Source organism: Chelmon rostratus, chromosome 3 (genome assembly GCF_017976325.1).
Source record: "Chelmon rostratus isolate fCheRos1 chromosome 3, fCheRos1.pri, whole genome shotgun sequence".
Classification (NCBI taxonomy): Eukaryota; Metazoa; Chordata; class Actinopteri; order Chaetodontiformes; family Chaetodontidae; genus Chelmon; species Chelmon rostratus.
The window spans coordinates 11,663,442-11,690,738 of NC_055660.1; the positions used below are offsets into that span (position 1 = coordinate 11,663,442).

A 27,297-nucleotide genomic window follows, 5' to 3' on the forward strand; every position below is an offset into this window, starting at 1 on the left:
GAACTGTGGCAACTTGTGTTTGTGGGTCCAGGAGAGAGTGTGAGAAAGTGCAGGTCGAGGTCTGTGTCCGACTCTGATGTTTCATCTTTGTGTGTGTGTGTGCGTGTGTGTGTAGTGTGGCGTCTGTGCAGAGTTCTGGATACTCACAACTCGAACATAAACAACTGAAATGCACAGCAGTCAGTCACACACTGCGCCCTCAGACTGTTTATTTCTGCTCCTGGATGCATCATTATATAAACTGGCCATGACTCATTGAGAAAAATATTAATCAAGCTACGTGCGTGCATGGGTGCGTGCGTGTGCGACATCATGTGTAGCTGCCAGTGAGGCAACTAATTGAGTGTGAGGAGGATTAACGTTAGTGCCTGACCCAGTGGGCAGAGAGTGGGAAACTGAGGTGCCACATGCACACTTGGACGCCAACCACACGCACACACACACACACACACACACACACACACACACACACACACACAGTTTCTCAGTTTCATTACCAACGCCTGCCATCTCAGCTTCTCCCTCCTTCTTTCACTGTCCATCTCTTATAATCATCTTGCCATTTCCCCTGCAGGCCCTCAGTGGGAAAGATGCCGCTAATGAAGTGTCATTAAGACCTGTGTGAGTGTGTGTGTGGAGGGGGGGTATCTGGGGAGAAATATGGGATGAAGAGAGAGAGCAGGAGGAGGAGGAAGAGTTGTTTGAGGCTGTCAGAGGAAGAGGAGGATGTGGGGAGGTGAACATGAGGGAGGAGAACTGGTGAGGATGGAGGTGAAAGAGGGAAAGATGATAATATGAAAGCAGTGTTGTTGAGGGGAGGAGGAGGAGGAGGTGGAAGGGGGTGATGGTGGAAACTAAGGCTGCTTTTACATCTGCAGTGCTGTCTTTTGTTGACTTGGTAATATTTCACACAGTATATTTCAGTTTTTATTTATTGATAAAAGCTGCTTGGAAACATTATTTTTCTTCCCTGGTCAGGAAATGAGTTTGTTCAGAGCAGCAGAATATTTGCTGCCACACTCTGGTTCTTTCACCAAGTATGTGAGGGGGATATTGGTCATGGTCAGATCTGGGTCCAAATGAAGGAGGCCTGGTTGGAAAGGTCTGAGAAACCTCCTGCTCAGTAACATCTTGTACAGATCGCTCTGTTCTCATATGACCAAACAAAGAAAGAAACCACACAAGGGGCTGCACAGAATTGTTCCGAATATGTATTAAAAATGATTAGTGGCAAGTGTTTGGAGTAGTTACCATGGTATTTATAGATTTCTGTCCCTTACTTTGTTTGTCTTGGTCAGAATACTTTTTAATTTTAATGCTGGTTTTCGCTAAGATCCTGACAACGTGATTAGGATCGTGGATCAGTCCAGCTCCACTACAGCTATAGTGTGGTTTGTCCAGGCTGAATGTAATCCAAACCCACTATGGAAACAGGGTTTTTACATGTGACTCACAGAACTGGGTTGTAACTCCCAAACTCACTCACTGAACTTTAGCAGCTGTAGATTTGTCTGTCATTGTCAGACCAGCTCTGCACCTGCCAAACTACAGCACCCTACCTACAGCGAGGTTAGAAAAGCTGCAGGTTAAACCACCACACTGAGTTTCAGGCTGTGTTCTGACAGACCCGTGTGAGGAAACACAGCTCTCTCATTCATTTGATTGGAGCCAGTCTGCTGGGGTGACAATGCAGGGGACTGCTGTTAAGCAATGCAGAGCCGTCCAGCAATAAAAGCTGAACCTCGTGATTGTTTAGATGAGAGGTGAATAAGTTGCCGCCATGATAACTTTCCAGAGTTGTGAAATCCTGCCTGTGAGTATAAATCATTGTGCGGTGTGCCATCTGATAAGCCTTTAAACTTGGTTCTAGGAGCTTTACTTCAGTGCAACTGTGCATCATTATATAGGAAGATGGTTGTTCACATCTGGTCCTCTGTGGTTAAAACTCATGCTGACCAGAAATAATAAAACAAACTGATGCCAAACAGACGAAATCCATCGTTGGAGCAAAACAAGCACATGAATTTGATTTATTTTCAATTTCTGAACTCTGTTCATTAAACAACCTTCTTGTTGGTCCACCCGCTGTAGCCAGACAGTGGTCACCTCAACAGAACAAACACGCTGTTTTATGTGGAAATTAATTGTCTTTTCCACCATAGTTCCACCGTGCTATGTTTAGGATTGAACTGGGTGCCAGGATAGTAAATCGGTGATGGAGCAGGAAAGTGTTGGGTTTCTTTGTTGTTCGTTCAGTCCCGTTGAGACTGAGAATTGTTGCCGTTTGTCTCTCTCTTCAGAGACCATGGATGTGTGGGAAGGAGGATTCTGTTAATGCTTGTGTGTGTATCTTGATACCTCACTGGTCCTGCACAGATGCTCAATTGCTAAGCAGGTTGATCCATTTGCATCGATTGGCTGCATGCGCGCTCAGATGTATCCGGCTACACTGTGTGCTCGTGTGTGAGCTTTTCGAATGATTTTTTTTTTTCAAGGCAGATATGTATGGAAGCAGCTGATGGCCGATATTTTGTGCTGAAAAGTGGTTAAATATAATGATGTCAAATACATCATTATATTTAACCACTTTGTAGAGATCCTATTTCCTCTGTAGTATCTTTGATGTTACCATTCTATTCAAGTTTGGATATTGTACTATTATATGTTCCGTGTATACAACCAAAAGATGGGACGAGGCTCGCAACTGTACACTGCTGCGTATAAACTGAGCTCTTGAAAGAAGGGCTGACAGCTTATTAAACTTTCTATGACTTGTAACTGGTCTGGCTCTGTCTGCACAGGGGCCTGCTGCACTGAAGGCTCCGAATAGTATTTATTCACATGTTCACTCCCTGTGCGCTCTCTCCAGGGTCGAGCGATAGAGTTTTAAAAATGTTCCAAAACTAGTGCCAATGTAACGCCTATGTTTTGGAACTCATATCAAAGCAATATACGGTAGTTTGAGGACAATAAACATTTTTTTCTACAGCTACATTTTTCTTTTTTCATTTAGAAACATATACAAAACTTCATCAAGACATCCACTGAATGCTGTCTTAACATAAGCAAGGATTTAAATCAGAGAATGTTTAGCAAGTAAACAAGACTTTGAATTAGACCAGGCGTTTATTGCCATCTTTTGGCGCTTGGCAGTTTTTGAAACCTGACTCTATGGACTCACTCACACAGTATCCTGTTGAGATTTGAGCTCTACTTCAGGATCAGTGCTTCTACTCTCTGTGTGTCTTTTATCTTTGTTTTTTCTCTCTGCACACACCACGTATCTCATCATCGTCCTCCGTCGCCCCCCCCCCTCCTGTTCTCCCTCCATGTCAGATCTAGCAGTGAAGAGCAGAGCTGAGCGGATCAACTGCCTCACTGCCCACTGAGGCTGCGCTTCTATGTGTGTGTGTGTGAGACGCGTTCTGCTTTAATGAGCCATTGTTTGGCAGAGTCGCCACTCGAGGGGAGTCTGTCGCTCGGCTGACCCCTGACCCCGCCATGCTGCACAAAACTCAATTAACCACGCCTCATCAGGGCTGCATTTGTGTCCCTCTCTTCTCTCGTGTCTCTTTCCTTCTCCTCGTACAACAAGACGAATCTCAGGAGCACCTTGCAATGAGCGGCTGATTTTGAAACTCGGTGTGTTTCTCAGCTTCCATGCATGCTTTTATAGTGCGGGACAATGTGGTCATCACTCGCCGTACATCTCTCTCCCTCCTGATGCTTGTTTTGCCTGTGCTGTCTTACTGTCTGGGTAATTTCACACACATCCAGCGAGTGATTCTGGACCCCCCGCCACGACCCGTCTCCAGCCATCCTTCCCTCCCTCCATCCCAGCCAATCCCCGGCTTCTGCTTTCCCTCCCAGCCCCTCAGAACGACCTCCTCCTGCATCATCTTGACTCTGGTGCAGCAATCTGCCTCACCAGCTTGTGTGATGTTGCACAGAACAAGGCAATTACTTAATGGAGAGTGTGGTTTTCTGGAGCAGCTGCAGCAGCTAAATTAACACAAATTGCCATGCCTTTCTGCAAGGTCTTTTTTGTCCAAAGTTCATATTGAACACTTTGGCTAGATATGCTGGCCTGGATAACGTGCATTGACAAGCCATCACAGACAGGAGGCAGAAACATGCACAAATTTCACCGTAGAGAAGAAAAGGAGAACTTAGTTTTGTGCATCTGTGAATTCCTGTGGTTATACTACTCTCTACTCTCTAATCCTGCTGAAAACTGTTCAAAAACTGAAAACCAATCATCTTCAAAATACAGTGAAGCCCCTTAATGGTGGGAGAGTTCATCAGGGTGGATCAGCAGCAGACCCTGAGCAGCAACAACAATGGCGGCAAGCTTTGAATACGAACTAGTGGACCCTGTCGCTCTTGAACTCTTGGAAGTTATGATGAGCTATCATTGTTTTCAACCCTTCAAAACAAAATGATGATCAATTACTCCTGAAAATCCTTAGAAATTCATTGATAATGAAAATGATTTTTACTTGCACCCCTAACAAAATCAGTTCTCAAGGAGGACCTCATCAGTCCTTGTTGATATACTTTTTATTCCTACATGTACACACAAAGTGTGCAGACACACTCTTGTCACACACCGTCTGAGTTGGTCAAATCAAGCAGGGATTCTCCAAAGTTCCATTTCGCACTAAATTCCCTCTTGTGTTACGATTGCTCTGCAGCAGCCGTGTGAGGACACGCTGGGGAAACCAAAAGGGGGAATTTTGCAGTAAAAAGAATCTAACTGGAAGTTTACCGTTTGATTTATTTAAGTCAGACTGCTGAAGCCTCAAGTTATCTTCAGCCAGACTTAAGAATCCATTTTTGCACACAAAGGAGACTTTGTGTGTCCTCCATCACTTACATCAGGAGTGACTGTAGCAACCAAAAACTCTTTCAATGTATTAGGGTACATTTGAATGAATAATAACTTTAGGTAACTATAGTTGACACTACACTTGATATAAGAGAAACTACACTGGGAACAAATGGAAAATTAAAGCTCTTTTTTGTGCAGAGCTTTAATTTTCTCTTATGGACGTGTCTTTTTCTCTTTTTCTGCTTTGCTCGGTGTTTTCTCTGCATTTCCATTAGTGAAGTGTAGATCCAGTTCACACACCCAAACCACAACATCCACTCTCTCTCTTTTATGCAGGACAGCACAAGGTCACACTCTGCTCCACCCTTTACAGTAGTACAGGAACATGACACTCCACACACACACACACACACACACATACAGGTACGAGCACAGGGTTCAGTTTACCTCTCCTTCCACAAAGCCTCGTGGGAAGAGTGACATCACCCCGTCTCTTTCTTCGCGGCCGTCCATCAAAGTAGACAATGAGGTCATAGGGTTAAACCCCTCCCTCTAGGAGCAGCCTCTATGACTGTGCTGGATAGAGTGCCTGCCTAAGTACAACATCACATAACACACTCGCAACAGCTTATACTTACAGTGTGTATACAAAATGACTGGAAAACTCAGTCGTTTGTCTGCAGCCTCTGCCTTCAGTGACTTGGAGCGAGTGCAACAGTATTATGAACCTTTGCAGAGAGCATTTGAAAAAGTGATTGAAGTATGTCAGCATGAGTTGAGGAGCAACTCGATACTCCTGTCAAACAGTAGCTGTTTCATCTTGTGGGAATCTAGAACAGACGTCTGGGAGAAACAGTCTCTTAGTTTTCTGGTAACTTTAAGCTGACGTTAGCGGATTTACAGTAAAAAAAAAAAAATGTCCTCAAAGTGAACTCCCACTGAAAAGATTTTCTGCAACTGAGTGAAAATGACTTAAAAGAGCAGAAGCGATGTGCTGTACACTATGGAGATGTTTTTACAGTGTGAATTCATAGAAAGAGTCCTCGAGGAAATATCTAGCTTTTTTAGGGGGGAGTTAAAAGTGGAAGAACCTGACTTTGAAGGTTGTATTGTTTCTTTTTACAGCGAATAAAACTAGCAGAACTTGAGTTTAATCTGCTGCCTTTGTGACACTAATCAGGACAAATTAACAAACTGCACACAAGAAACTGGTAAACTGTACAGTAGATACATAAAGCTTACAGAGCACATCTGTGATAGAAGAGGACATTGTTTTGTCTCAACCTCCACCATCATTGGCCCCATGAACAAGCTGGGCGGAACGCTCGTTCTGACAGAGGCATGTTCTGATGATTTGACGAGCGTGAAGAGTTTATAGCTATAACTAACAGGTTTAGACAAAGCTAATCTTAAAAAATGCAGTTTTATGTAACATATGCACATTTCATGCAGAATTCATGCATTCTATGAGGGTAAAAACCTGTAGTTAACAGGTTTGTTACAGTCCTGCTGCAGTGTAGCCAGTGTAGGACACTAGCTAGCTCTGTACAGTTTATTGTAGCAACTTTTAAAAACTGTATCTTCTTTTCTGTGTATGTGTGTCTTTATATTATTATTTATATACGGGGAGTATTCTCTCCCCCCCTCCATTAGCCGGCTGATGTGCCCTTGAGCAAGGCACTTAACCCCCCAATATGCTCCCCGGGCGCCTGATGCGGCAGCCCACTGCTCCTGTGTGTCTCACTGCATGTTGCATGTGCATGTGTGTGTTTCAGTAAATCAGCGATGGGTGAAATGCAGAGACTAATTTCCCAGTTTGGGATTACTAGAGTGAATAAAATAAATAAAATAAATAAAAAAATAAATATGTACACGTCAGTCTTTTCTCTCTTTCATGTTATCTTGCGCACCTCTCAGATGTAATTAACTATTGGACTCCTATCCGCAGTTTACTTCCTGTTTGCTAATTGGCTGTTGTCTTGTTTGTTTTTCAGGGATCTGAATGGAAACAACCTGACAGTCATCAGCAAGACAGACTTCTCTGGTCTCAAACATCTCAGAGTCCTGTAAGTCACGGCCACATTTACTCTATCAGCTTCGTGCACGTTTACAGCTGAGCTCTGCATCAACTTTACATTAGTGCAGCATCTTTTAAATCTCTCATTACCAGTGTTATGTTGCTGTTTTTCAGTTCAAAATATATACAGACGCCTCTCTGGAACATGAAGAGCAGCATAACTTGTCACATCTGTCAGGCTCGTTGCTGACAGGATAAGAGCTTATATGCATTCAGCAAAGATTCTTTCCCACTTTTCTTTGCTAGTTTTAGGTCTCGTAAGAATGTGGGAATCATGGCTGTGGTAGCATCAAAAGCCGGAGGAAACAGAACGATGCATCAGCTCAGCAGTGACACATGAGCCACCCTGAGGTGCTTGTTTGGTGTCAGTGTCAGTCAAATTTACAACAGGGAGGGGTTTATCTGTGGCCTTTTGACCTGGAAACACGGTGCCCTCTGGGAGAGGCTGCACCGATGGTGATTTCCTGTGTTAACCTGAGGACTGGGGCCGTGCTGAGTGTCAGTGATGGACATGAGGTGTGAATGGGATGACATGCCAGGAACTAATGACATCTCCGGAGGCCTGCTCAAAACAGATTAGCAGCCTGCTGGGAGCCCGGGGCTCGTTGCTGTCAGGAGGGGATTGAGTGTTACACCAGTGGTTTACGATGTGGAAGTCTGTGGAGTGTATTTATCAAATGAACAGATACCAGCAGCAACCGTGGGAGAAATAACGTGCTTTGTTTTTTCAGTATGATTAATGAGAGGGTGAATGATGCTACAGTCTGTCTTTCATTTTGGTTTGTGCAAAGCCTCAGTTTAACTATTTTGTGTGCAGAGTGTCAGAGTTCATGCAGTGTGCTTATAAGATGGAAAATGGAATGGAAAACTGATGCCACCCTCCTGCCATAACTGGTTTAATTAAGTGCACCGCTGCTAATATATCCTGATATTTTACTGAGCATAAACAATGTATGCTTGAATAAAGGTTTTGATGTGAAGTACTGCCAAAACGTTCATTAAAAAGTTTTTTTTATTGTAAGAAAATAAAGCAAGAGATATTGTTGCAACTATACATTTACTGCTTCACTGTTTGTGCTGCTTGAAGACCGTAATATGTCTCTGAATCGAGAGTGATGTGTTCCAGCATGCATTTATGCTTAATGTTCTTTTTTTTATTGCAGTCATCTGATGGAGAACCAGATCAGTAACGTGGAGAGAGGAGCTTTTGATGAACTGAAGGAGCTGGAGAGACTGTGAGAGCGCACCCTTTCACACATACACTACATACATGCATTTAGAACGAAGGTGGCATTTCCTCCGAGCTGAAACCTTTTTTTAATGCAGCGCGTTTTTGTTTTTGTCCATCCAGTCGTCTCAACAAGAACCGTCTCAGCCAACTTCCTGAGCTGCTGTTTCAGAAGAATGAAGCTCTGTCTCGACTGTGAGTCTCCAGAAGCTCTGCACACTCTCTGTTCTTTACTCTCCTCGATTCTACCTCTGCTCCCTCTCTCGTACCTCCTGCAGTACTTTTTTAAGGTGCAGACACACACTGTGATTGTTGAACAGATTATGGTTATGTTTGGGCATCACGAGTCCACGGCGTGGCCCAGTTGTCATTGATAGCTGGCACATAAAATCAGTGGTGTGTGTGGTGTTAAGGGGTGACTTCTGATCAAGTCGCTTCATGTCGATGTCATTGAAATAATTTTAAAAGTTTGATTTTTACAAGTCAAACAAGGAGAAGAAAGAATCTTTTTTTCTTTTTTTAAAAAGATGACAATAAATTGAAGAATAGTGCAGCGTGCTTTGACTGAGAGAGTACTATGTCATTATCCATATTTCAGTGTAGAACCACAGCTAAGCTGAAGTTCACGTAGAGTTTACAGTCCTTGTTGCTTACTTGTCTCTCCATACACCATTTTCATCTCTTGCTCTGCTTTTTGTGCACAAGCTGTTTAGGATTTAGGATTTAGAAGTTCTATAAGATGCCCCACAAAGTGTGATGAATCTCATGTGTATGTTTGTTGTGTGAGTGGATTGGAGGGGGGTGTTTTTATTAGGGAGAATGAGTTAGTTACTGTAGGTGTATATGTTTGTACTGTTTCTTTGTTTTGTTTGCACCTCGGACCAAATGGATTTTCTTTGTGAGGAAAAAGGGATATATTTGATTTGATTTGTCCTCAAACCTAAACCCACTAAAATGAGCATTTTATATATCATGCTCCATAGATATTTTGAATCACTGAGTAAATAAGTAAAGTAAATAAACCATCACATATACAGAAGAGTAACAGAGACATTTCCTGCTGCTTCAGGCTGTGTGCTCGCTAGTTTCTGGATCAAATATTGACCCATTTTTCTCACCTAGAAAACACTGCAAATAGTCTCCCTTCGGACAGCAGAAGCGCCACAAATCACTTACAGCGTCCCGCAGGAACAGGAGGCATAGTCGAGCTTTAATTTGACAACTGAGCACACGCACCCACACACACACACACACACATACACACAGGAAGCTTGGACTCGGTTACTATGCGGCTAAATGTGTCACACACACACCGCTCTGAAGCCTTTGTTATGAATGTGTGTTGTAGTGTTGGATGGGGAAGCTATGTGCTACTGCCTGGAGACGCCTGGATACACACATACAAACACTGCTGGAGAGCGAGAAAGAAAAGCAAACACAACAGACCTCTTTAATTAACTTTTCTCAATGATTGATCCATTTCTCACAGCGATGTGATGTGTGATGATGTGTGTGTGTGTGTGTGATGGATTTAGTGGCTGACAGAAAATGTGAGACACTCTCGCTTTTCCTCTTAGAAGTGGATAAGTGGGTAGTAAAGTGGTTAGCAACCATGAGAAGTACAACTAATTACAGAAGGAAGGTGTGTGTGTGTGTGTGTGTGTGTGTGTGTGTGTGTGTGTGTGTGTGTGTGTGTGTGTGTGTGTGTGTGTGTGTGTGTGCGCGCGCGCGTGCGTGCGTGAGTGCGGGAGAAAGGGAGATAAAGTATGAGAGTGATAAATGGTAAAAGAGTGTGTGTGTTGGTTCTGGATGTGTGTATCTGTCCTGATTATTTGCCATTTGCCTTTTTGGCAATTTCACACTCTGGCTCCCATCAGGGAATGCCGAGATGGACTTGGCATGTTCGATCAATCAGCGCACACACACACACACACACACACACACACACACACACACACACACACAAAGCCGCACACATAGTGCAGAGCCATTAGCACTTACTCCAGCAGGAGTAATTTCTTTTCCTCCTGCTGTGTTGATGGACTCTATAAAGGCCCGTGTCCCTCAGAAGTACACACACACGCTCACACACACACACATGCTCAGACACGCTCACACACGCACACTCACTTCACATATCCGTCCCTCACATGCTTTCCATCGTCCCTCTTTGATATTACAGATTTTTTTAAAAAGCAAACTGATTTTCACCCAGATTTTATCCATCCAACCATCCCTCCATTCTCTGCTGCTGATCTGGGGACAGATCACGGGGGCCGCAGGCTAAGTAAGGTAGTCCAGGCACCCTCTCTCCAGCAACGTCTTCCTGCTCCTCCTGGGGGATTCTGAGGTGAGATATGTAATCTCTCCAGCCTCTTCTGAGTCTACTTCAGGGTCTCCTATTTCATTATCTGCCCATGTCTACCAAGGTCCACATGGACCCCTGTGCAAATGTCCATGCACCGCCCTAAATGTGTGACCACACATTCTGCACGCAATAGTACTGCACTGTATTCCCTGTGGTTGGTTCTCAGCCAAATACAATAAACAAAATTGCCTTTCTTCATCTTCTTTTCTACTGCGCTTGTGTGCGGCTCATCTCAGACCCCTGATGGTAGTGTGTATAAAAACACATGCAAGTCCACGCTGGCGTCTGCATTGAAGTACGAGCAAAGCGTCAAAGTTGTTGTGTTTCCTGGTGCAAGAAGCTTCATCACAGTTTACAGTAAGAAGGATCTTATCTGTGCTTGTGAGTGTTCATATAATTCATATCATTTTGGATATTGGGAACCTCAACACAAGCAAACTCAAGTCTGAATGGACCCTTAGGAAATGGGACCTGAATGGACTCGAGCCCAGATTAACCCAATGCAACTCCAGTTTATTTAAAGCTGATTACAACAAATTGACTCCTCCTCTGTAAGCTTTTGATGGAGGTAGTCAAGTTTATCATTGGACGAGCACAGTATGATCATATTTTACAGGTCCAGAGAGTAAGATTTACAGAGATCTGTTGGCAGAAACTGAATATAATAAAGTATATTTTTTTAGTGTACAACCTGAAAATGTGGCTTGTTGTGTTTCTGTTGCCTTAGATTGAGCTCTTTACATCTACAGCGAGAGGATCCTCTTCCTCAGAGTCCACCATGTTTGTAGAGTAGCCCAGAACGGACTAACCAAACCCTGGCAATCTGCACCCTCACCGCTATATTAGCTTCATGAGTGGTACTAGAAACACATTTAGGTTTGGATTTCACAAAATGGTGCAGCGAGTTCCTGATTTCATGTTAAATTTCAGGTTTTTCACTGTTAGTGGAAGTTGTCATGTCAACACCTGCTCAGTGTTAGGAAGCTTGCTGCAGTCAGATTAATCACCAGGATCACATGGTCACAGCTTTCTCCTTAGTCTTAGCTTAATTTCCTGTTTGCTTGTCTTCCTCTTCCTCCCATATCCACACTCTTTAGCGGTTTTTCATCTGTTACTCTGTCTGGTTTCTTCATCCCATTCCTTCATTCTTTTTCTTGATTGTGTCTCATCTCGCTCCCTCTCTCTCTCTCTCTCTCTCTCTCTCTCTCTCTCCCTCTCTCTCTCTCTCTCTCTCTCTCTCTCTCTCTCTCTCTCCAGTCTTTTGTTGGTTCTGTCTGGTTGTGTGAAGGGTTTGCTCCACACCCACTAACAGTCCTTTGTGCGTTTTGATGATACCCAGAGGCTGCCTGAATGTGTGTGTGTGTGTGTGTGTGTGTGTGTGTGTGTGTGTGTGTGTGTGTGTGTGTGTGTGTGTGTACCAGGGTGCCCCCTCCCAGCACCTCCCTTTACCCCAGGGGAACCAAGGAATTATGAGAGTCTATCTAGATGTCTCTCACACACATATACTGACCTTCACCTGGAGCTGAACTGTGTGCTTAGCCAGTCGAAACAGAGCTTTAGCAGGTGCACTTTTGACCGTGGATTGATGGAATTCACTCCATAAGACAAACCAGTTGGTAAACAAGTACTACTTCCTGTCAATTCTGGGCATTATGAAGAGTAAACAAAAGCTGGAAAAAATGTGCATAACCCTAAAAAAACATGTCTGCCCAAATCTGAATGTGATCCTGTTTGAGGTTGCTTAAAGGTGCCATGTGGAGTTTTTGACCACTAGTTGAGCTGTGCAGCAATGCTTTTATGAGGAGGTTGCCCTTTACTTTGTATGTCATGCAAACACATGAGCACGTGCGCGATGTCATACACCAGAAAAGGCAGGAAAGGGTGTACCGTTAACATTTACAGATTTAAAAAGATCTGTAAGAAAATTTGGTTAGAGCTCAGACAGTGTTCATGTTTTCACATCAGTGTTGCTTTCGAGTATCATAAATTGCACCGTGTCGGCTTGAGAGATGTGAAATGTTTTTTCCATCGAAAGAACAGCTCTGGTTGGTTGATTTTAGTGTCAGTTACAATAGATTACGGTTGTGACTTGTTTTCTCTGTGTCCATTGTCCACAGAAACGTGTTCAACCATTTTTATATTCCATGCATGTGTTGTCCATCGATATGCTCAACATGTTCTAAACATTTAGTTTCTACAAAATGATGGCCAAATACACAACTACTGTTTTAGCTTGCATGGCTAGCTGTTTGTTGCTTGTGTGGAATTAAACAATCAATGGTCACAGTGTACCATATTTTGGTGAAAAGCAAGTATGCGGGTCTGTATGAGATTATTCCCATGAAGAAATCAAGTTAAGGGGCTAGTGTGCTCCATCAGAAGTGTTTGTTCTGAAATCCCCTCCGTCCACACCTTTCTGACATGAGGCTGAGTTGAAGTGAATAAGGTGCAAAAAAAAGTGAAATGAAAGCAGTCGAGAGCAAAAAGAAAATCTGAACGGGTGTGTGCATGATTTAATGTGTCCTCTCGTGTGTGTCCTTGCGGCTACAGTAACTTTCCCCTCAGACACTTGGAGAGTTTCTCTCGTTAGGCAGAAAGGCAGAGTTGTCCTCATTAGCGCATTTGATTGGCATCTGAGGGCGCATAATTAACAGTGTGAAGCTGACAGAGGTGGGGATGGCAGCTGCCAGGCTGCGGCTGTTTAGAGGCTAACCGAATGTGACCTTGCTGTTTACCCGACGAATTCACAGAGAGAGAAAGAGCACACTAGAGTGATGTGTGTGTGTGTGTGGGTGTGCATGTGTGTGTGATAATTGCTTGTATTTGCATTTGTACAGAATAATTGTCTGTTTTTCTGTGTGTGTCTGTGTACCAATTACACAGATTTGCATCTGTACAGCAATAGTGTGAGTTGTGTTTTTGTGTGTGATTGGCTGATCTAATTATTTATAAGTGTGTCTACTAGAGTGAGAGAAAGTATGTGCCTACACATGCATCAATTAATTTTCTGTTTGCCTGTGTGATAATTTTGCATTCATGCAGTTTTTCCAAGTGTCTAAGATAATTGGATGTACGTGGATTTTTACAATCTGCGTGTGACTGCCTGCATTTTCTTGACGTTTTCATGCATGTTCTGGTTGTACCTGAAGAGGAAATAAGCATGAATAAAACTGAAGCACAGACACTAATTTGAATGTTTAAATTAGTTCATTTAATGGAAAAATATCCACCACAGTTACTATTATAATGGTAATGTGAGTCTGTATAACTTTAAAATAAAGATATCAGGTATCAGATAGCATATTATTCTCATACAGATAAAAAGATGCATTTATACTCTCATTTTAAAGCCCCCCATATAGCACTTTGGCTATATAATTGAAATTGACATGCACCCTGCATCACAACCTGCACTATTTTCATGTTGTGCATTTTTAGTCTACTTACCTTTAGTCTTTCTTACTTTGCAGGTCTTTTTTTTCATGACATATATCAGGTTGTGTTCCTCTGTGCTGTAGAGCTGTAGTGTAACAGGAAGTTTTAGTTTTTATTACTTTATGAATCATTATTGAGTGTCAGAACTCAGAGTCATTTACAGTGGTGCAAATGATTTTTTAAATAATTTTTGAGTTCACCCAGTTTTCACTCATATAACTGCATACATACACTCCGAGCTGCTTGAAATCACTTGATGCTGGGCAGGAAGTGTACAATGCATCTATCAGAGCTGGTTTGTTGAACACAGTTCTCTGGTGCAGCTGGAAACAAGGCTGATGAAAGTTCACATACAGTAAATGTGCCATGAAACCAAAACAAGAGGCAGACAGGAGATGTCGGGGGAGAGATGGGAGTATGACATGCAACAAAAGTCCCAGGCAGGAATTGAACCAAAGACACTGTGGTTAAGTGGCGTGTGCTGCAACTACTCAGCCACAAGGAACTCCATATTATGGCATTATAGGTTTGCTTTATACTTAATAGTGCTTCCCATGCTAAAACTTAACGTTAAAAACCCACAGTAAGAGGGGCTGTGGCTGCAAAGTGTCTGTCCGACAGCAGACATGCCTGTGTGTGTTCAGTCCATTTGCACATGCATGCATTTCTATATTTACATTATCTGCAGGGCTGAAGTCCGTCATTGCAAAACACACAGGAGTAGGATTTTCCCAGAACTGTAGTTTTCTTAAAGCTGGGACCGTGGGACGCTCCCTGCTGTTTGTGGTAACAGCTTCAAACTGGATAACAGGATCTGTGGCGAGGACAGACACCATCACTCCCTTTACCAAAACCTCCTTAGCTGTTTTCCTTTAGCTCCGAGTGTGTGTGTGTGTGTGTGTGTGTGTGTGTGTGTGTGTGTGTGTGTGTGTGTGTGTGAGAGAGGTTAGGTCAGCAACCGTGATTTCTCCTGTCATGCCCGTCCAAAGTAAAGCTGACACGGCGAGAGCAGAGGGAAAAGCATGATGGGAAAAAAACACACTCAGGACTGTTCAAACAGCCAATCACTAATCTTAGATTGGCACTAAGACAAATATTAGAGAGGCAGCGGACGATCACATTCAGCTCTCACATATCTGTCTTTGTTGTTTCATTTTCATTCTCTCTTTCTCTCTCTCCTGCTCGGCTTTCTTCCCCCTTTACCTCCTCCTCTTCCTTTTCTTTCTCCTCCTCCTTGTCATCCCCCCCCCCCCCCCCCCCCCCCTCATCACCTTTCCCTAATTCACTAGTGGGTTTTTTCAACTGAGCACTCTGCTCCCCTGTGGGTGGAGGGAGGGAGGGAAATGAAGCACGGAAGGAAAGAAGCAAGTAGAAAAAGATGGAGCAAAGGCTGATGTCTTGATGGAGGGCAGGAGAGACAAAGTTGATGGAAGAAGAAGAAGAAGAAAAAGAAGAAAAAACATTAGGAGGTGCATTTCCATGAACTGGTTTGCAGCAAATAAATTAGGCAGAGTAGTTTTGTCAGGAGTTAAGAGTATAAGCTACGTTACGCATAGCTGAGTAGAAGAAGAAGAGTGTTGAAAACCGGAAACGACATGAGTTGCCTTAGCCACCTGAGAGAAAAATGAAGAGAGGTCTGCGGGAATTTGTGTTGTTTGGGCAAGTTGTAGTTGTTCTTTCATGTCAGCTGGTATCGGCCATGATTCACACTGTCCGGAGATGAAGATTATGAAGATGAAGAGCGTTGCAGTGAAATGCGGGTAGACAGTAACAGCAGAAACAGCTTCTTCTTCTTCTTTGTGTCTTCAAGCAGAAACAGGTGATCAGTCATGTGAGCTTTGTTCACTACGTCAGAACTTCCACCTCCTGTTTAGTGCATTAACACTGTTTCAATGAACGCAAAGACCACGTCAACAGAGCGTAAAAACTTGCAAAATTTAGGAAGTTTGTTTGAATTTTACGTTTCCGTCAAGCTTTTGCATAAAAGCGCCTCGATGAAAACACGGCAAATGAGGAGAAGGAATAGAAAGGACAGAGGTGATAAAGAGAAAGGGAGTTAAAAAGAGAAAGGAGAGAATAATGAGGAGAAAATACAAGAGAAGGAAGAAATGAAAGATGAAGAGGAGGAATGTATAAAGAATGTCCTCTTTTCTCTTTTTAAACAAATCCTATGGTCACACACACACACACACACAGTAATTCCAGAACTTCAGAAGAGCTGTGCTTTGACTGAGCAGAGTTCTTGTTTTAATGTTTCCTGTCAGTGACGTGCAGTGTGGCTGTCTGTAATTGGTCAGGCCCTTTTCATGCGAACCTCCACCATCACATTAAAACTGGGCTCCCAACATCACAAAGTAGATCTTGAAATGATTCTGCAGCTGAATAATCTCTCATAGCTTTCTCTTTCCATCAGGTGTGCCTTCACCCTCTCTTGTATTTCAGATTCTTGCTTTGAATTTAAAGGTCTGTGTGTACTGTGCTAGTTTTGGAAAATTCCGGCCTTTATTGAGCATAACTACGGCAATTTAATGGAGACTTCTCTGTATGTATGAGTGAAGTGCCTTTTTATCATTGCACACTTACACTTCTTTATTTTAAAGCCAGAATGAAGCTGAAGTGAGAGAGAGAAATCAAAAAAAGGTCAAGAGGGCAATATTAACATGTAGTTACCCCCCAAGGTGGCGGAGTTTGGCCTGTTGCTATGGTTACACCCTCCTTCGTGCCATCAGGTCATGATCCTTCTCAGTTCAGCGGCTGTGGGTAAAGTTCGTTTACCCAGTGTACTCCATTGTGTCCACTAATAGCAACATGGAAGTTTGTCACGCTTACACTATAAAGTGTGTGTGTGGTAGCGTGTTTGTGGCGTAATACGCTTGGATTGTGTTGAATTAAGAGGCAGTCATGTTCCTCTGGTTGTTGTGTGAGGCTAATATTTAGCATGTGTGTGTGTTTGTGTGTGTGTGTTTTGTCTGTGAGCAGCTCTGTGGCTGACACAGAGACAGAGGGGAGATGAGAAAAATGAATGTTTGTGGGCTTCAGAAGTAAAGCAAGATTTTGTCTCAGCAGCTCTTTTTATTTTCCTTTTGATTTGACATCTGCTGTTCTTCCAGCTTTTCAACTTTCCCGCTTAAACTCACACTCTTTATAGTTTTCAAGTTAGGAAGGAATCAATAAATTATTTGACATCATATTTTATATTCTCTATCTGCTTGCTCCAGTAATCATAATAATCTCTTTCGTGCAGGAAGCATAACAGACACTCATTAATGAAACACTCCATCACAAATCTTTCCATGTTCATTTCTCACTGTTTTCTTGCTCTGAAAAGATTGAAGGTTTCTTTTCATCCATCTGCATTCCAGTTCATCCCAGTTCTTCCACACCAAACTGGGAAAACCATTTCATTATGAACCTGGTGCTGTTCTCCTGGTCATTGTCATGTTGAAACAGGAAATTGCCAGAAAATTAGAAACACAGTATTCTCAATTTTTTTTTGAAGATTGATTCATGAAGGCATGAAGATTTCCCTTCACTCTGTACTGAATTTACAGATCAACTGTGGAGAAGTTTCTTTTTTCTTTCCAGAGTCACCTTTCAAGCTGAAGGGGATGAAAATTCAAGCCTCAAAAGATCCATTTTTGTTTGAGTAGTCCTTTAATATACAGGGTTCTTTACCTTGACTTGGTTCTTTCACTTGTAGCAGTCAAAGGTCTGTGAATGTCTCATATTTGGCGTTTTAAAACGTAAACCATGTGTGTGTGCTTACCTTTGTGTGTGCGTGCGTGTCTGTGTCTGTGCGTCTGTGCGTGCGTGTCTGTGTGTCACTCGCAGGTTTCAGGGTTGTCCTCTCTCGCAGTGGTTTTCTGGTTGACCACAGTTGTCTGCATCCTGATGCTGCATCAGTCTAGTTATTTATTCTTTTTTGTGCTCCACATCTGGTTTCAACTTTTGTTTCTCTCTCCCCTTCACTTTATTTTGTCTTCGCTCTTCTCTCTGTTTTCTTTACTTTTTCTCTCCCTCCCTCTCTCATCACTTTTCTTTCCTCCTCCGAATGTCTCTCAGTATGTTTCGGTTGTGTAGATGATAACTTATTCAAGTTGTTTTCACTGTGTGTGTTTGTGTGTGTCGGGTTGAGGAGGGAACCAGACTGGGACAATAAAATATTAACCATGTTGTTGCTTCTGCTTCTGATTCTGTCTGCTGACCTGCCAGGAGCAAGGTCACACAAGACAGTTTGTGTGTGTGTGTGTGTGTGTGAGTGTGAGTATGAGTGTGAGTGAGAGAGAGAGAGAAAGTTAATGGTGGACCACGGGCAAAAAGCAAACACCTACGGTATTGTATTAATACTAAATTGGCTGACTTCAGATTATGAAAAATGATTAATAATTAGGATCCTAATTAGGTCCTCCTATATACTACTATATTGTATACCTTATACCTCAGGCCAACTTTGGCCTGTGGGCCCCACTTTGGGCAGCCCTGGCGTAGAGTGTTCTCACTGGTGTGCTGTTTTTTTCCCCTCTAGACACACAATATATGTAATAACTATACCGGTATTACTGTCATAGTTTTTGTTGCAGATGCAAATTAATACAGCGTCAAAAACACTCATCCACATACACACATACATGCTGTATATACAAGCCGACTGACTGTGTTAGCCTGTACTGATCCAACTTTTTCTTTCCTGACAGCAATTCTTACTAAAAAGTTTGATCCAATACAAGTTCTTGCTTTTTCCCAAATTTGAAGTCTGCATATGTAGAACTGGAGCTCTTTGCAATCATTTTCATGGAAGGTGGCATGAGGCCAGAGATTAATGTGGAACTTAAACCTGAGTTGGTTGCTTGTCATGACTAAATTAATGTGACTCATAGTGGAAACGCTGAATTTTACAATCAATGACAAAGAAAATTTGTTTTATGTGGATTGATTGATCATTTTAGTTGCGTCAGTAACAAATTTTATGTGTCTTCATGCGCTCTCACTCACACAAACAGTTAATTGAATAATAATGACAGTAATAAACTTTTTTATAGTTTATAATGCACTTTTCAAATGAATGCTTTAACATGGGGAAATCAAAACACTAATGTTGCACTGTTCATGGATCAGATAAACTTTATAATAGCTCATTGTTACTTCTGTATGAATGTATATGTCTTCCTGCTGTTGTATACTGTACGAGACAGGAGGTTTCGGTGTATTTTCGGTGTAACCAGCAGTAAACACCCGGCAGAGACCTTTTGGGTTGGTTTGAGCAGACTGTAATACATTTCTGGATCGTCTTAGTTAATTTGCAATGGATTTGGCTTTTTTGATATTGGATAGCAATTAAATCTGCCCAGGAACCATAGGCAGTCGTAAACAGGGCTGTAACTCAATAACCTGACAAACTTGTCCTTTGAAAGAGCTTGGAAAAGGGCAGGCACTTCCAGAAAATACTTGGCAGGTGATTGGATGAGCTATCTGTCTATCACCGTCTTTCACAGGCTTACTTCAGCCAAGCAGATCAGCGAACCATTTGCTGTAGTGGGACTCTTGTTGAGGCCAGTAAGGAGAAGTGCAACAACATTTTTTCCATCCAGAAAAGGCCTTCAGTTCTTCTTTACTCTTCTCTCAATAAAGAAATAGTCTCCATTTCTGAGATCACTGATGCTTTCACTGATAACCTCTTTAAGGAGCTGCCATTGTTGTGAATGAATTAGTAGTTCCTCATAGGATGCTGATTGGTCAAAATCACTGTGGTTCTGCCACAAGCATAACTTGAATCTTGGCAAGATGGAATCTCGCACGATCTTGTGAATCCAACTGCCTTCTAATAAGCAACCCAGAAGACACTCTGAGTCGCGCTGGGACATTTCTGTCTGTTGCTGCCTGTCTGATCAGAACAACAGCAATTTTGTTCATGAAGGGAGATGACCATCACAGCTGGGTTGCCTCTGTGGCCAGTGAGTTTGACTGAAACTAACCCGTGTTTGACCCGGAGAGGACGGAGAGGTGACGAGTAGGAGACAAGCAGAGTTCTAGTGGGAAAGTTTACCTTTCTCACCCTCCGCTGCGAGCAGGGAGGGAGGGGTGGAGGGAGGAGGATATTGAAACGACAGAGGAGACGGTGGAACAATGAGAGGATGAAGAGGAGGGAAGAAGGACAAGAGGGGAGAGAGGACAGGGACACAACAGATGATAGAACGGATCAGAAAATGAATAGAGGAGATAGCAGGAGAGAGAGCAAATATTATGCGACTACCTACTGCCCCCACACACACACACACACACACACACACGTCCAGCTGTGACCAGTCTGTGTTTCCCTCCAGTAAACATCATATCCAGCCAACTGATGTCCTGGCAACAGATACCTTGACAACCTGATGGGAAAGCATCTTTAATATTGTTGTGTGTGTGTGTGTGTCTGAGTGTTCGCGTGTGCGTGCGTGCGTGCGTGCGTGCGTGCGTGCGTGCGTGCGTGCGTACGTGTGTGTGTGTGTGTGTGTGTGTGTGTGTGTGTGTACATGAAGAGCTGTCTTATACATGTATGCTGTCAATGTGGAGGCATGTAAAGTATTTATAGAGTATAGATTAAAAGTATACATTAATATTTATACACTCATATTTAAATACACTATGTTTTTCATTCTATATCATACTGTTATTGATTATTCATTAATAATTAGTCGTTATATATATGGTGTATGTACGAGCCTTGATGAAAACAGCCTTGTTGAAATCCAGAAATCCATCAGAGCTACCAAGGTTTGCAGCTTCGCCTTCTTTTTATCTTGCATTGGGAAAGTGGCACCTAATCACCTGTTTGTGTATGTTTCTTTGTCATATCGTCTTTTTTTCCCCCACATTGTTTTTGCTTTACCATATTTCAGTTTTACTTTGGACTGCAGAAGGGAAACTACAGGAAATTTACTTAGCTTATACTTCAAGGAAAATCCTGGTGATGTTGCATGTTTTAGCTATACACCACATGTAAAATACCTTTTTACTGATGCCCTTCCCATAGATGTTTATTATGAAGTATTCTACTAAAATTCCACTGTCTTCATAGGCTCTAAATGTATTATTACCTATGAGGTGCCCATGCATTGGTATCTAGTTGTACACTGTTTGCATCCGCCTCTATTGTTGTTATTAATGGGTCAGATGGCAGCAGATTAGAAGGTGATAAAATGATGTTGTGTTTTATATCATTGTTTGAGGTCTCAGAGTCGTCAAACCGTAAGAGGACTGCCTGGACAGCAAGAAGGTTTAATATGGACACAGGCTTACAGTTAACGCTCTGCTTGGCCTATATTCTGCCATGCCCAATTATCCCGATATTGTCGGCTGACAGTTTGATTTCCCTGTAGGTGCTCAAAATCCCCCATGTGTGCCCGAGCACCCACAGAAGGAGCCGCTTTCACAAACATCTGCAGAAATATTTAACAAAACACTCAGTGAAAAAATATCAGAGAAGAAAGGAAAGGAGGAAAATGGGAATAGGGAAATGCTGCTAAAGACGAAGGCAGTCATTGTGATGTGCAATGCCGCTGTTTCGACTTCCTACTGAAATGGTGACAACCATTTGACTGTCAGCCAAATGCACTGCTTATATTGTTTACGCCAGCTAATTTTTATGTGTGAACATTTATCATTTTGCGGACTAGTCTTTGATTTTGTTTAGATGAATCAATGCTGCCCACTGTGCTCTCTGCTCCGCCACAAACACACACATTTATTCTCCCTCCTGCCAAAGGAGTCGGCTGTGTTTACCACAAGGGAAGTTTGTATTTTGGATATCCTGCAATTCTGTCTTTAAAAGATGAAATAAAATTATGTCTATATACGTGTTTATTTATGCTGTCACATCCTCCTCCTCTGACCAGTTCACCAAGGGAAAAGCCGCCTGTATGAACCACTTTCTGACACTTGAAACTAGCTTTAGACGTGTAAACCATCACAGTTAGCGTCACATCTTGTACTTTTTTTCAAAGCTGCTGTATGTTGTTGTTACATTAAATTGCTGATTCAAAAACTGAAGCTTTGAAAGCAGCTCTGAAAAGCTTCCAGCTGTGTTTCCTGAAAAGAAACGACGTTCAGACCTTGAAACCACGCTCTGTTGTGTTGGCAGACTCGTTTCTTAGCTGTGCTGTTTTCTTCTTTCTCTGTAATGCAGATAAATAATTTGTGACAAACAGAAAAAAGATGCTTTAACAACATTGGTTTTCTGCCGCTCATATCCATGAGTGGATGTATGAAGTTCACTGGGAGTGAACAGAGAGAGACCGACAGACAAAAATGAGGGGTTAGTTTGGTTCACTGGCCTTTAGCACAACTGGACCTCATCTCTGTCTCTTTCCATCAAGCCTCCATTTCTCTCCCTGTCTCTGTCACCGTAACAGTCCCTCTTCTGCTCCAACTCTCTTCTCCTCTCTCTCTCTGACTTTTATACTGTCATTTTTTTTCTCCTTCACACTCATTATTTGCTAGATTTTCTTTCCATCTCTCAATCCAGCTCCTCCACAGGGTCCTCAGGGTGTTTGCAGACCGGGATATATTAGTCCTTGACTGTATTTTGGGTCTGCTCTGGGGTCTCCCAGTCGGTCAGGTGCAAGTCTTGATTGGATGCTGAACTGAACTGCCTCAACTTGCTGCTTTTTTACCCTTTTTAGTTTGTTCATCCCCGCATCACGCTCCTTGTCCTGTACCACCTCACACACGTTCATGCTTCTGGCCTTCAACTCATCTTCCCTTTGACTGTTCTGTCACTCTGTATATCCCTCATCACCTCCTTCATTGGTTGTTTCATGTCTCAGGCACTGCTGAGCTTCAACAACACGGTGAAACCTCACACAGTGTCAGGTTCAGTTTAGCTTATTTGCTTTGGTCGTGTTTTGTCGAGATGATGTATTTTCTTTCAAGCTGTCCTGCTGCTTTCAACCGCTGACCTCTCCATGATACTTCCTCTGGGTTGACCACACAGAGGAGACCTCTGGTTTACTGCTGAACCTTTGACAGAAACGACTGGGAATGACAGAAAAGTGAGCGCACAGATTGACTCGACACAGATCGGCTATAGAGGCCGACAGATCTGCACCTACAGCCGTGGTAGCCTAGTTAAAAGCCTGTGATGCTCAATTCAAACAGAAAATAAAATTGTTGGGTGGATCAGAATGGAGAGGAACTTTGCTGTTTTTAGATCCCTCAAAATTAAACATGTTGCACAACTCTTCTCCCGTACACTATGCTTTATTCCCTCAAATATCCCCTGCATGATCCTAAACATCAGCATATTGTATGACAAGGGTCACCAGCTTCTTAGATCTTTACCACAAGTGGGGCAAATAAAGTAAAGTTTATTCTGAGGGTGGTGCCGGAAAAAAGGCCTTCACTAAAACAAAGGGTGTATTCAATGTACGGTGGCCGTTTAAGAACATCTCAGACTCAGCTTGTTAGGCTCAGCTCGTTAGGCTCAGCTTGTTAGGCCCAACTTGTAAGGCTCAGATTGTAAGGCTCAGCTTGTTAGGCTTAGCTTTACAGCATCAGTCTTGACTGGATTCAACTTTGCTTGGACTTAAGCTGAATGCTAACATTGTCAAGCTACCATACTGTAACTACAGGTATGTTTCCATCCAAGTTAACAGCTGTTGGACATTAAGACACTGATGTTTAGCATGTTAGCATGTACCATTTTGCATGTTAGTGCCATCCTCCAGCTACAGTTTGTGGAGATTGTGGAGTGCTCGGATGTGTTAATAAATACGATAACCATTTAAAGCAGTTCAAAAAGCACAATATGAGTATGGATACTGAGTGATTTTACTTTATTTTACCGATTAGCTAATTTCTTCATCATCCTGTTCCTTATCATCCAAAACGCTGAAGGTTCGGGTTCAGTGTTGCGTTCTGTTGCGTGAATTTAATCTGCTTTCACAAATACATGGTTCTGAGGCTGGATGTGAAAGAGTATTATATCAGCAGCGTAGGTCTCAATAAGTGGGAGCTTCCTCCTCTGTCAGGCTCTCTGGTTTGACCCTGACGTTAATGGAGTGTGTCTGAGGTCCTCCAGGGCAGCCAGAGATGATGTACATCCTCCTCTGTGGTTTATCTGACACACACACACACACACACACACACACACACACACACACACACACACACACACACACACACACACACACACATGCTTTTATCAGCCGGGCTCTGTTATGTCTAACTAAATACGCAAATTTAATCATTTCTGAACATTCAAAAACTACAACTGTGTGTTTTGTGTTGCACTGTCACTGTCTGTTTATAGTACTGCATCTCTCTGTGTGCTTGGGCAGCTTGCTGTAGCACATGGGACCATCTCTGGGGGATAAACATTCTGGTTTCTGCTCCCTAGACCCCTCCGGGCCAAGGGGAAAAACAACATTAAGATAAAGAGAAACCAGTGTTTAGATTGGTAAGAAACTAGCTGGTAATGGCTTGAAAGACACTGCAGGACTAAAGATATTAAGATCTAAAAGTTAAAATGTTTACAATGGTGTTAACGCATATTGAGTTTAAAAGTTTTTATGTGTATTCTTTTTGTTTGAAATGTTTCTCTGTATGGTGGAAATGAATCTGATCACCAGTGAGTCATCAGTCTTCAGCTGGTAAAGAAGTTATGGTGGCTTCTTCTAATGTTAATGGCACAAGTCTGATAATCTTGTCAAGGTCTGTCTGTGAGGATTCTTACTCATTCAGGTCGTGGCCACCCAAGGAGGGTTGAATCAAGGGCAACTGGAATTGGTACTAATTCAAACGAATCAAATGCTACCAAAGCATCTGCTGAGAATGTTGCAGTAACTGTTGAATATACAGTAAATACACTAAAATCAGCATGAAATGAAATCAGAATCTCTCAACAGCACGTTTTTCTCTCTGTTCGTTTTTTTTCAGGGACCTGAGTGAAAATTTCATCCAGGCCATCCCAAGAAGAGCCTTCAGAGGAGCCACAGACCTAAAAAACCTGTGTGTGAAAGTACACACACACACACAAATACACACATTGCATTGGTGATAATGACACAATCTTTCTCTATAAGAAATAAACTGAACACACAATCAAATACATCTAATGTATGTCCAGTTCTTAAAAATCAATTTTTGCAAAGCTCCTTTCACACATGCCTGCAGTCTAACCCTGAAATGTTCAGGAACATTTCCTGCATGGGGTCATGTGTGAAAGGAAGCAGGGCTCAATATTTAGGAAAATTTGCACCGCCAACTTCCCACCCCAAGACCAGGTAACATTTCAATGCCAGCACGGCAGTGTGTTGTGAATGAAAGCATTGCAGGGACGATCACGTAAAGGGTTACGTCCGCCTGACGACAGATGCTTTTTCGAGCGAGCGAACCAATCACAAGACTCTGCTGCATTTGAATCAACGACTTGTGGCCTTGCAAACATGTTGAATATTAATCATTACAAGAACAAAAACAGCTCCTCATCCGCCACATTCCTGAAAATAACAAGAGACGTTTTCTGTCACATTCACGTACTTCCACGTCCTTCTTCTTCTTCTGCTACTTCTACTTCTTCTTCTTCTCTTTGGCATTATGGCAGCTGTCATCCATAAGTGTTGCATTACTGCCATCTACTGGACAGTCCCTTGCCTTATCTATTCCAGCATTGCCATGATGTGTGAAAAGGTGCAAGATGGAAATGTTCCTGACTGTAGCTGCATGTGTGAAAAATGAAAATCACAAGCGGTGCCTGAAGGGAACTATGTGTGACAGTGACTAAAGATATTCCTGTACACGAGACCTGTGTGAAAAAAAAAAGATTGATCACTTGACTGATTAATTGATTGGTTTAACTGATCAACTAAATATGCATCATTCTGGTGTTGTGTTCTTTTCATTCCCAGTCAGCTGGATAAAAACCATATCAGCTGTATAGAGGAGGGGGCGTTTAGAGCTCTGCGATCTCTGGAAGTTCTGTGAGTATCCTGAAACCACTTTAAAGCTGAAGCATTTCAGGTACACGTTGTTTAGTGTCGCCCATCCTTTCTCTCACCTCTCCTTGCTCCCTCCCCTGTTATTTATACTCCTCTCTGCATCTCCTCTCTTCCCATTTTGATTGATCTTCCCCACTCTCTCTCTCTCTCTCTCTCTCTCTCTGTGTCTCTCTCCCCTTTCCTCTGTCTCTGTGTCTCCCTCTCTCCCAGCACACTGAACAACAACAACATCAGCAGTATTCCGGTCTCCAGTTTCAACCACATGCCGAAGCTCCGCACCTTGTGAGTCCTTCACATCAATGCTCTACGTTACCCACATTGTTCACTCTGGAAACAGAACATAGAGACATGAACAGCAGCACAGCCAGATACTTACGAAAACTCTTATTTTTCCTCACTTTTCTCCTTTCTTTCCTTGATTTCTGCTTTTTGCTTCTTTCTCTCTTCCATCATTTGCTCCTTCCTGCCCTTCCTTTCCCTTTGCTTCCCTTCTTTTCATTTCATCCCTCCTTCCCTCCCTCTTCATCCTCCCAGTCGTCTGCACTCGAACTCTCTGCGCTGTGACTGTCACCTGGCCTGGTTGTCGCCGTGGCTGCGGCAGCGGGCGGCTTTAGGCCTCTACACTCAGTGCAGCTCTCCTCCCTCCCTGAGGGGCCTCAACCTGGCCGAGCTGCGCAAGAGTGACTTCGCCTGCTCAGGTACAGCAGCGCAGCGACACCACACACTCACCTGTGGATGGCAGAGTCGAAGTTGGAACCTTCTTTCTTGCTTGTTGTTCGCTTGCAGGCCACAGCGGCAGCGCCTTCGTCCAGCCGTGCAGCCTCGCGTCCGGCTCCTGTCCTCCGATGTGTTCCTGCAGCAACAACATCGTGGACTGTCGAGGGAGGGGCCTCACTGCCATACCCGCCCACCTGCCTGAGGCCATGACTGAGATGTGAGTTTCCTATAGAGTTTATGTTTCAACCGGAACAACTTACAATGAGTCTAACAGCAGAAAGAGCTTCAAGTCTTCAAGCACTTTGCTGACAAATGATCAGGAGTAACGAATGTGCTGAGCATCATGCAGCACGGTTGCATTTTTTCTTTATTATGCATAATGATAATAATAATAATAGAAACCCAGAATAAAATTGTAATCTGATCTGAATATCTATTCCATGTACAATGTTTTCCTCAGTTAAAGGGTTGAAGAGTTTTGTTCTTCTGCACAGACTGCAAAGGTAAACTTGTGGATACTTGACCTTTTGGACTATAAATAAAATTGACTTGACTATTTTTATATTCAAATGAGGCAATAATTAGAAAGATTTAGAGGAGACTCATAAGTCAGGGAATTGAGCTGGCTTTCTTTGTTACAAATCAATCTATTCTATTCTATTT

The 27,297-nt window shown here is 42.8% G+C and overlaps 1 protein-coding gene across 1 annotated transcript in view; it reads left to right on the forward strand.

Moving 5' to 3' along the window:
- Nucleotides 1-27,297, forward strand: part of slit1b (slit homolog 1b (Drosophila)) — a 61,222-nt gene that overhangs the window by 6,904 nt on the left and 27,021 nt on the right. Inside the window, exons 2-9 of the mRNA XM_041963809.1 lie at nucleotides 6,826-6,897; nucleotides 8,072-8,143; nucleotides 8,260-8,331; nucleotides 24,857-24,928; nucleotides 25,828-25,899; nucleotides 26,128-26,199; nucleotides 26,452-26,615; nucleotides 26,704-26,851. Of these exons, the coding sequence (XP_041819743.1) occupies nucleotides 6,826-6,897; nucleotides 8,072-8,143; nucleotides 8,260-8,331; nucleotides 24,857-24,928; nucleotides 25,828-25,899; nucleotides 26,128-26,199; nucleotides 26,452-26,615; nucleotides 26,704-26,851 (744 nt within the window). The remainder of the gene's footprint in view (nucleotides 1-6,825; nucleotides 6,898-8,071; nucleotides 8,144-8,259; nucleotides 8,332-24,856; nucleotides 24,929-25,827; nucleotides 25,900-26,127; nucleotides 26,200-26,451; nucleotides 26,616-26,703; nucleotides 26,852-27,297) is intronic.